Source organism: Barbus barbus (genome assembly GCF_936440315.1).
Source record: "Barbus barbus genome assembly, chromosome: 3".
Taxonomy (NCBI): Eukaryota; Metazoa; Chordata; class Actinopteri; order Cypriniformes; family Cyprinidae; genus Barbus; species Barbus barbus.
In genome coordinates, this window is record NC_136731.1 from 37,698,770 (window position 1) to 37,710,553 (window position 11,784).

The 11,784-nt window shown below is 34.3% G+C and overlaps 1 protein-coding gene across 1 annotated transcript; it reads left to right on the plus strand.

Moving 5' to 3' along the window:
* The first annotated feature begins 1,246 nt into the window (after nucleotides 1–1,246).
* Nucleotides 1,247–11,706, plus strand: LOC306856631 (uncharacterized protein). The gene is made up of 13 exons (XM_079395989.1): nucleotides 1,247–1,302; nucleotides 2,852–2,956; nucleotides 4,694–4,736; nucleotides 4,880–4,914; nucleotides 5,033–5,078; nucleotides 5,161–5,219; nucleotides 5,590–5,658; nucleotides 5,800–5,842; nucleotides 5,957–6,024; nucleotides 6,139–6,225; nucleotides 6,324–6,380; nucleotides 11,181–11,262; nucleotides 11,372–11,706. The coding sequence occupies exons 2-12, from the start codon at nucleotides 2,854–2,856 to the stop codon at nucleotides 11,249–11,251; spliced, it is 681 nt and encodes a 226-aa protein (XP_079252115.1). The 5' UTR covers nucleotides 1,247–1,302; nucleotides 2,852–2,853; the 3' UTR covers nucleotides 11,252–11,262; nucleotides 11,372–11,706.
* Nucleotides 11,707–11,784: the final 78 nt, after the last annotated feature.

The window sequence follows — 11,784 nt, forward strand, 5'->3', positions numbered from 1 at the left end:
ACACCTAAAAGTGAAGTTCTTTGCGTCAAAGGCCCTTTAGGTCAGGACACGCCTCAGCAGCTCATGAAATAGTAAAACTTAGGGAATTAACTTCAGCAGATATGAGCATATTAAGCAACTGACTACTGGGATTGCTTAAGTTTGGGTTGGGAGGTGAACTAAAGGAGAAATTGAGGAACAAGGAGGGAGGAAGAAGAAAAAATGGTGGCACCTTCAGTGTGAGCTGTGAGTTAGGTGTGATTAGTACAATCTGCAGTGTGTGTGTGAACTGGTCGGCAGTTTGGTTGCAGGTTTCTGCTGAGCAGAACGTGTGGTGTCTTGATTGACTTGATTGCTGCTACTGATACTGGTAAGCCTTTTACTTTATTTTCTCTTTAATAACACTGACAACGTTTTGGGGAGAACGTTTTCTGTGCTGATACAGAGAGATTAAGTTAGAATACAGTAATACTCATTCATATCTTGTTTTTGTTTTTTTGCCAATCAACCTTTTCATTTCTACATACAGTAAAAAAAAAAAAAATGCTTTCAATCAGTGCTGATGACCTTTGGTTTTCTTCTATGGAAGTAACATGCCATTTAGCACCAACTTGGTTGACACGATTAACGAAAGGTTTCAAATTGCCATGAAAATGAATCAGTTATTCATCTTCCTCAATTTTGAGTGCTGGCTTCATATTAAGACGATTAATGTTTCAAAACACAGTCTTTTGACAGCAAACATAACTTTTTGCCAAAAAACGATTTATTTAGATGCTTTATTTTCATACTAATTGACTCTAAATGTTATATGGCTGTAGTGTGATATAGATCAAATGGTCAAGAGGTCTTCAACCGCAAATGAAACCTTATCACATTCACTATCATTCGTCAAGCCAATTACATTAGCATTCAGGCCTTTATTTTTTTTTTTCACACCTAAATATCTTACGGTAAAGCATGTGCTAACCATTATGCAAGTGTTTTTATGCAATGACTCCTGTTTTGTTGAAATATATTACAATAAAAGTGCATGATAAAGTGCACTATAATAGTGAAGAGTCCATGATTTGATTTTCAAAATGTCTCTCATGTCAGTTGCTCAAGGCAACTTTGCTTGTATTTCGTCATTTAGGTTGTCATTTGCCCTGCTTTTTTGGGGGGGTTCTGGTTAGTCGTTTTCTTTAACTTGACAGCTCTGGAATTAAGAGAGACCCAGACCATAATGTGCCGTTTTTTTTCTCATCTAACTGCAAAATACAGGAAATCCGTTTCCTGGCACTGAATGCAACCACAGACAGCCACATGCTCACATATATAGAGGTGTGTAAAAGCTTGCAAGGCAGGTGATGCTGAGTGAATTTTCGCGGATTGAGAATTTGGCTAATCAAAACCAGCAAATGTTTTTTCAGAATCAGAGATTGTTGTATCTGTTAAAATGCACACAGTGATCCATGCTGAGGTAATCAGGAATTTATTTGATCTTTGAGTGTTATACATAATAGTGTTAATTAAGCAGACTGCGTTTACTGCGTTAAGCAAGTGAATAATACATTGCCAAAACGACTATTAGGAAAAAGGACTTGCTATATATTGTGATAGTTAAGTGAAAGAAATCTGATAAAATACACTTCGACTTCTGTGTTTTTATGTCCCAGACTTTGTCACTTTTTGTTAATGTTTTGTCGCATTAAAGTAATTATTTATATTTTGGTTTGTCACATTAAAAACGATTTTGAAGTTCGAAGTTTTTATAATCATACTTTCAAAATGTATATTTGCCGCTTTTTAAATTCTTTTGGGTATAGATGTTTTTTAAACCTTTGTCCAAACCCAAACTCTAAGGATTAAAATGTGAAAATATTAAAATACATCAAAATTTGAGGATTACATATTTAAAACTTTAATACTATAATGTTTTTTGTACTAAAATTAAACGTGATGATGAGTCAATAAAGAAAAATCTAAGTAAAACCACGTTATTCAAATATTTGATGTTATTTTCAGTTGAGCTGTAAGTTTTGTTGAATTTCACAAAGTGTGAAAATATTTCATTGTGTGCATTTAGGATACCCAAAATGCAAGCTAGGAACTTATCCTTAGTCCATCATTTTATTGCAAAATTATTTAAAATGCAATTTCCACCACAAAACGCTATCAAACTATATGCATCATTCGAGATGCCATATAAATGCCATTTTGAGAATTTAGAATATGAACTATTTGCCATTATTAATAGACCAATTAAACTAGTTTATTTTCTGAAACAGAGACTGTGTTTAGATTAGAAGTGTATTTCATTTAAAAGGACTATTTGATGAAACATCTTTATTCTGAATGTAAGTGTTCTCTAAAAACAAGTCTTTATGCATCACTTATCTGGCTTCTCAGTTAAATGTATCCTGTTTTACTGATGTTGAGATGTTTTTACTGGAAAACAAGATGATGCTGGTTAAGAGCAGGATTACTGACATTTACAAATGACGATTAGACATACTACTCATCAACACCAAGATTTGCAAGACAACGATAAAGTAGCCGGAAAGATGCAAGCTATATGTCCATGGTGGAGATCAGAGCAGCTCTTCGGTTTTAAGAATTAAATGATAAGGAATAAATGATCATGAATAGTGTTTTAAAGAGCTCATGGATGGAAGAGCTCATCTGTTTCTTAAAGATTGTGCGAGGCCAATACTTATAACAAAAAAGAGCAGCTTTGTATAGTTAAAATCATTTGTGGCTTCATCATTTATACAAAATGACAGTATGGACACATTTCCCAGGTTTAGTCACTAACCTAAAACCACCGATTCAGAAGATGTTGCTCTCCGCTGTGGCCTAATACTGTCATAAATCGATGTTCTCTTCTCAGTTATGGACTCCACTGCACTGCTGTCTGTGGTAGGCGGGGCTCTCTTCCTGTCAATCATCCTTGTAACCAGTCTTTGTACATACTGCTGGGGGCATAACCAACAAAGTAAGGCCTCCTAACTCTTATCTGTAATAAAATATGTTTTGTCTTATCAAAGCTTTATGTTAAAAAGGATGCTTGTGTTAAATTTCAATTAAAATAAATGTGAATACTCACACAACATGGTTTTGCACAACTATAACAATAACCCTGAGAAAGATTTGTATGATGTAGGCCTACACGTACATTTTATAATCGAGCTACGGAAGGTTTTTGTGTGGTCGAGCTGCAGTCACCATCTTTCTGTCCAAGAAAACACGACGCGCTGCTTGACATTTAGACTGAAGATTGATGCGCTGTGCATCGCCTCTCTTGCGCATGCTCCGTAAAAAAACACCATACTTGTCCAAATACCCACGCGTGCGGTCTTTGCACTTGAGTACTTATATGATGTATTTCCTGTATTTGGGCCAAGTGTGGATGAAGACCCCATGTGTGTGTAGTAGAATAAAGCAATAAGCCCAAGAAGCCAATTTATAACAGCTAAAGGGCGTTGTTAGGCACGACGCGAAGCAGAGTGCTTAAAACCACTGAAATTCACTGTAAACCACGGCTTCACGGGGCTTATTGCTTTTAGAAATGGTTATTCCGTATAACGTTACTTAGTAAAGTTCCACAAAATAAAACAGAGCAAATAAGCGTAATGATAAAAATAGTATTCTTCCACCAAACAATGTAGTTCCTCAGAAACAGTTGTGGTTGGAGCCTATGGTTGGAACAAAGTGGTTCGAACGTGGCTCAACCAATCAGAATCAAGGACCGGAACTATCCGTTTTATAACAACACTTTTAGAACACTATTAATGTGTTGCATCAGCCAGGTAAAACATTACTGGATGGGACACACTTATTGCGTTATAAAAATGCAAATGTTTACAGAGCTTTATTTTTATTTTAAATTCTTTGCATTTTAAAAAATCAACTTCTGAATGTCTGTTCAGCTAATTTGTGATGCTTCTAATCAAGTGATACAAAGCAGTTGCAAATGTACAAAATACATATCACCACTACTCATCTTTGCACCAATAAAATGTGCAACACATAGCTAGTTTTTCTTCCAAATTACATGTAATAATATCTAATATCAATATTTAAATTGCATTGGAAAGATTTCCGTTAAAAATGTATTCCAAAACATGATGCATGATAAAGTGCATGTAAACGTACTTATTATTTACAAGCCAATTGTAAAGCATCATGACAGCCCATGCAGCAAAAATATAATTTCAAATATATTCAATTGTAATATATATTTCAAAATATTAAAAATAATGGCCGACAATGTATTTGTTAAATAGGTTTCAAAATATATCTTCGTAAACAGTAGGCTAAATATAATATATAAATGGTATATATATATAGAGGCTATATTTGGCCATTTTTTGTAGCCTATATTTTCGGAAATATATTTAAAAATAAATAAAAATGCTCATTTTACAAGTATTTTATTATTAATGAATTTAAGTATTAATCAGTTATCAGGCCTCCATATAATTCAATCCAAGAAAATACATTCACACACTTGGGTTTATTCTAAATGGTGGCCACTGTAGAAGTGTATTTTCTTGCCCCTGAAATATATTCTGGTACATGAAGATTGAAACTAAACAGCCTATTTTTTCATATTTCAGTTAGCTTCACTGTTCACAGCATATTTGTTAAACATATTTTGGCCAGAAAAAAAATATTTTGTCTTATGGGATGATGTAGTGTGTTTTTTGGCTATATTTTCTTTTTTTTATAGCATCCATCCATCAGAGGCCCAGTGATTCAGAATACAACCCACCGTAAGAAATCAGCCTCTCTCTTACAGGATCTGCCAAATAAAGGATCTTTTCACACAAATTCAATCATCATTTTCATACACTTACATTATATAATTGGGGGGTGATTTATGTGTGTTGGCTCAACATTGTCTCTCTTCATACAGACCAGGTTTTATTCTTCGGCATCCCGTGTCAACATGTAAATATATTTTCCTCTCTGCTAACACTACAACAAAACTCACAAATTGTTGTATCTGCGTTGTTCTACATAAATATCTGCATAGCCTAAATAGCTTGTCTCATCCCTTATTATTCAGGTGAGCACCGTACGGATCATACCAGAATTGGGCCTTACCAAGCCAAGTGAGTTCACACACAAACACAGATGTACAGCACACACAGACTGTGTCGTGTTTCAGTGTGTTAATAATCACTCTTTCCTCAGTTCACTCAGTTCACCATCTATTACTGTCACAAAGGTGCACTCCTGTCCTCCCTCTGAAAGTGAGTAACACACAGTCATCATTGCATTTGAGACAATATACTAATCTAATATCTTAAATATAATGGGGAAAAAAAGGTATTGTTGACAACTTATGAACTGCTGTTAGCGTCTACTGCTCCATTACTACAATTCAAACAAAAAAATGTTTAGCTTTTGAATAGATAGGCCTATATTTTTAAGGTGACTGATTTCTTTTCTTATTCTTTTAATGCATTTAATTGCAATTTTGTATGATCATTATTTGTGTTTATTTTATATTGTGTCCTGTGAAGCCCTTTGAGCTACACTTTATGTATAAAAGGTGCTACGCAAGTAAATTTGAAGGAGTATTATTATTATTAAAGCATACATTTCTAATTGTCTCTCTAGCTGGAAGTCAAGCCAGTTATGTGAATCAAAACGGTGAGGAGGGAATCAACATTCATGTCGATGGCCATGGTCAGAAATCAAATGACTCATTTTTGTATTGTAAATCTGGCTAGTTTGCACATAGTTAAAACATGTAAACTCTTTGTGAATGAACACGTGTGCATGAGAGACTGATTGGTTAATAATCCTGAATATGTGACTCTTCTGTAGAGAGTGACGATGAGCCGTATGTTCAGCCTCCAAGTGAATACATGTAAGAGCACACCTGCTTGGTCCCAAATCTTCACCAGTTATTCGAAACTACTAATCAGGCCAAAGCTGAATCATTATCCATGTAAACCTGATGGAAAACATCTCTTTTCTCCAGAGTTGTTCTTCCAGACTCTCCAAACACGCTATCTCAGAGACCCAGCAGAGCTTCATCCCAGAGCTCAGGTAGAAGATCTGAGATTAAATAAGAATAGCAATCTATTTACATTTGTTTCATTATAAATACATTTATTAATGAAGTCATGACATCCTCTGATATTGTTGATGCTAACTTTGTAGGAGAACGTTACATAAATGTAAAAAATGATGAGAATGTGTCTGAAGTTATATCTGGCTGTGAGATGTATATGGATGAATCAGACTCAGGTACTACATGCTGAACATAAATAACCACAAATCAAGGCTGCGATGCATATCCTAACTTTGTCCTGTGTATGCTGTGGGATTTTTTTTTTTTTTTACAGACATTCCTGATTATGAAAATTGCACAAATTCTCCAGACGACAGAAAACAATCCTTTCGTAAGTGCTGTTTCCCTTTCTTTCTTTTTTTCTAGATTAATAGTATATATTTATTTTATAAATAATTTTCTGCTAAGCAGTAAGAACTTTTTTCCTTGCTTTGCCTTTCACTTCTCACCTACAAACATGGAAATGATATATATTAAGCACACACGCGTTTTTGAACAGTTAGATTTTTTTTAAACGTCTCTTTTGCTCAAGCCTGCATTTATTTGATCCAAAATACAGCAGTAATATTGTTAAATATTTTTACTATTTAAAATAACTGCTTTCTATTTGATCTAGTGCTGTCAAACGATTAAACGCATCCAAAATAGAAGTTTTTGAGTGGTGACACGTGCCATATATGTGTTCTGGGTATATATGATGGGGTCTGGTGAGAAACAAACTGAACATATTATTTGCAGAATATCCTGACCTGACTGTTGGTCTCTGTGCATGAATGCACGCGTTCATGAGACTCTCTTAGCAAAGTAGTTCAGTCTAACTCGACCAGGAAAAGTACACAAGTTGTGAACAATTAAGATTAATAAAAACACAACATGAAATACAATTTATGTGCTTTTTTCTCTGAGGTAAATATATCTGCTGTGCTCGTTGCAACAGGAACCCAGACAGCAACATAGTGTTGGCCCAGATCCGGCTCATGTGAAATCCAAATCTGGGCCGACACTGCTTGCTGTCTGGGAAGTTATCACGTTCATCTTTCAGCTGTCATTTTGACTAACATGACCGAAGCTCTGGTCCGGAGTCAGAGAAAAAGATTCAACTCAGTGAAGAAAGTACACAAATATTCTTTGGGGGATTTCTGTGTGTTGTTTTTTTATGTCACATTTTTATTAATCTTGATTTTTTTCATAACTTGTGAGCAATTCAGAGTGAACTGAAACAATAGTGTCTCATGAACACACAGTCATGCACGGAGACCAACAATCAAGTTCGGATATTTGTTAAATACTATGTAAAATTTCAGTTTGCTCACACCACGTTATTGTATACCCGCAGAACACTTGGAATATACAGCACATGACGCATAAGACCACTCTACTATACTTTTGCTCCTATTTTAAAAGCTTAATGTTAATTGCCATAGACTGACATTAGATGGACAAGCACAATCGGGATATTTTATTTTAATCTCCTTTTGTGGTCCGAAAAAGAAAGCGGGACATACGACATTAGACAAACTCAAGGGTGAGTAAATGATTATTTTCATTTTTGGGTGAACTAACTTGTTACCCCTTTAAGGCAAAACATTTAACTCACTGTAAGTGTATATTTTTTTTTGTAAAAGGAAAGTCAGTCTTACTGGAAAATGGGTCGCAATTCCTGAATTTCATGCTGATCTCACTGCACTGAGGCAGGGCTCCGCCTATCAAAATTAATGCACACAAATGGGACAGCACATAAATAAATGACAGTACAAGTATACCAAAAACTCATATCTGATCAGTAGTTCATGCTACTCATGTGACATATTCCAAGTCTTGTGATGGCATAAATTCACTTTGAATGGTGAACAATTTAACTCACTCAGTATAGAGAGCTTGAGTATTTTCAAACATATACATATGAATATATGAAACACACACACACACACACACACATATGAAATATATATGGAAAGATCACTCAAATCCAACATTATGAAAACTCATTCTATTAATGCTTAAAATAATCACAAAATTTGGTCAGTAGACACAAACAATTACTGATATTTGGTTTTTTAGATTTGGGCAGTTTACTGTGGTTTGATTTGACATCAATTAAAATCAGTGAGAAACATTTCAGATAGTTTAGGCACGCACAGCATACAAATACCATTATTAAATAATATTATTTTATAAAATACATATAGTAAATGAAGTAAAACACTTACTTTCGATGTTTTCCTTGTTAAAACCACTGTTCCCCGTCTGCTCCGCATCGTGAATGAAAGAAAATATCTCTCTGAGGAAGGTTTAGGAGAGCACAGCACATAAATGTCGCTATGAATAAATATGATGTTATAAAATACATATATTAAATTAGATAAAAACACTTAACGTTACTTTCGGATTTCCCTTGTAGAAACGACGTCCTCGTCTGTTCAGCATCGCGAGTGAAAGGAAATGTCTTTATGCAGACCTCGAATACGTAAAATTCGTTATAAAACGATATTACAAAACACACTTTGTGAGTAAGATTAAACACTTAATTTCTTAGTTCTCCATTCTCGCGCAAATAAAAAATGGCGCCTGTGAGAAATATTTCATATGGGTCAGGCGCGCGCACGAGCAAATGTCCCGGATGTGACTAATAACACTCCGCAGTGGTGACTCTCTGTATTTACTCCGGCCAGAGGGTGCTGTTTACACTAGCTGCTGTTAATCCTATAGAATTCAACACTTAAAAGTCCTCAACACTGGAGATTTTGCTGTGCACATGTATATATTTATATTCATATATACATATATAATCATAACATTGTTCTTAAATATATACATGCATGTGTTTGTATTTATATATACATAATTAATATACACACCACACACACATATTATGTAAACAAAAACTTTTATTTTGGATGCGATAAATTGTTTGACAGCACTAATTTGAATATATTTTAAAATGTAATTTATTTCTGTGATCAAAGCTGAATTTTCAGCTTCATTACTCCAGTCTTCAGTGTCACATGATCCTTCAGTATTCATTATAATATGGGTGATAGAAATTAATACTTTTATTTAGCAAGGATGCTTTAAATTGATCAAAAGTGACGATAAAGACATTTATAATGATAAAAACTTATATTTCTGAACTCTGTTCATCAAAGAAACCTGAAAAAAATTATACTCCGCTGTTTTCAACATAAGAATAATAAATGTTTTTTAAGCAGAATTAAAATTAGAAGTGATTACTAAAGGATCATGTGACTGGAGTACAGAGGGAATCACAGAAATTACATTTTAAAATATATTCAAACAGAAAAGTTATTTTAAATAGTAATATTTTAGAATTTTACTGCACTTTGAATCAAATAAATGCAGACTTGGTTCTGCTTTAAAAAAGCAGAAGAGACTTTTAAAAAAAAAACATTAATAATCTTGCTGTTCAAAAACTGTTGACTGGTAGAATATAAATATATTTACTTAATATTTAAAATATGTATCTTTTCCAAATGCAGGCTGCTTTTTGATAAAAAGCAGGGGCTTAACAAACAAGAATAGCAAAATGTATTAGAACTAAAATAATAAAATGTACTATTATTTATAATTTATCAAACAATTATTATATAAAGTTTTATTTTTATATGATCAAAATACCAAATAACAGAAGTGGGACCAAGTCATTGTTTTGCAAGTCACAAGTAAGACCCAAGTCAAGTCCCGAGTCAAAATAGGCAAGTCTTAAACAAGTCATTAGTGCTCTTTGCCCAAATTAGTGTCTCAGTATTAATTACCATATCAAATTTATAGTCAGGAAGTCGGGTAGAATATGTTTTACATCGTTTCATTGCATGTGAGATGGGTGCCCTTAGTAAAACTACTCAAGTTCAATTTAGGGATTGTGCCAAAATAGGACAAGCAGTGACAAAAAACAACTATTTTATTAGTAACAGAATAGCAAAGACAAGATAATTTCATAGAAATAACAGTTGCAATACTTTGCATGTGTGCGTAAGAAGAATATATGCTTCTAGGTGTTATATCTAAGCCAATGAACCTCAATGAAACAGATTTAAAAACATGTGAGCAGAAATAACTGCTACCATACTTTACATGTGAGGAAAACTGCAATGTGGATGGCAGACAAACTCATGAAGACAGTCATTCAAAAAAGCTGTGCTACCATTCTTTAACAAAGACAAAATGTTGTTCGTGAAATGTTAAGTTTATAATATGCATAGTTGATCGCTAAATTTAGGGGCTATGTGCTATAGGCTACAGACTGATTTACAACACGTGAATTCAATTATTTATCCCGAAAGAAATAATTACATTTAAATGATCATTAGGCCAATTGCCGCTTTTTTCCCCTTCAAATTATAGCTATTTTTTTTTTTTTTTTGCAATGATTAATTTTAAATCTATCTCAAATCAAGGTTTATCTAATAATTATTTTGCACCGAACTTTAAACTCAGATTTAAATCTTGATTATGGACTAACTTTAAACTTAATGGAGGTTTAAATAAAATGCACATGCAATTAAATATGCAACGAATTGAACAAAAACAGTGGAGATCTGACAAAAAATAAAAAGGTCTCTGAGAGGTGTTTTACCAGTAAAAATGAAAATTAAAGCACATGGAGTTGGCAGAGCTGCGAGGGTCGTGGCGGGATGCGGATCCGCCACTCATGGTGCACCTCGGTGTCGGACAAACAAAAGAAGTGAGGAATATGTTTATCATTTGACAGCAGGTGAATAATAAGGCGAGCACCGCACCTCTCGCCTCTCATGCCCGCTCCGTGTGTCTGCTGGGCGGCGCTCTTCACGAGCGGAGATAGCTACTAGACGAATCATGTCTTTTTTTTAGCATCTCGGTTCTTTTGTCGTAAATTATGCTATTACTCCATTAATTTATACTAGCATATACTGTATATTAAGCGCTCCCTGAACGCAGTCAAGCGCGAGAGTGTATAAGGACGCTGATCTGATCATAAAGTCTTTCAGAGTCACAGGGCTCAAGTCCAAATCAAGTCTCGAGTCATTGCTGTCTAAGTCGAGTCGCAATCATCAAATTTGGTCTGGAGTCATGTGACTCGAGTCCACACCCCTGCGAAATAATTACTTGATTATTCTTTGTTCCTCCTCAACAGGTTCGTCTCGTGGAAGTCAAAGCAGTGATGACCTGGACATCTGTGATTATGTCAACACATCCTGTATATGATAATAATCAAGGTGCTATGTAGTTCTGATTTTACTGTATGTGAGTATCTTGATATATTTTGGATTGTCAATTGAATGGAACTGAGAAAAAAAAAAAATCTTACTCCATTTTCCTTTTCAGGATTTGCCTTTTACCAAATAATGAGAGTTAAGGTCAGAGACTGCCAGAGGAGTTTGCAGATTTACCTGTGCTTCGAGTTTTGAAGTGCATCACCAAGAAAGCTTTGAACCAGTGTCACCTCTGAAAACTTCCTCCCTCAATCCGTGTGACTTTGCTGACGATACCTGAGAATGTTTTTAGTAGTTTTTCTTTTTAAATTAACATTTGCTGTTTACAGTATACTGCATCCAGGCATTTACTTTCAAATATGTAATATTTGCCATGTAATATATAGCTTGTTTAAAAATAAATGTTAGCTATTGGTTTGTAAATTGTGAAATAAATTTTACAATACAAGTTTTACAGTTCATATGGTGTATGGTGCTACAATATGAATAGAAATTGTAATTATGGCTAAGAAATTTAGCAAATGC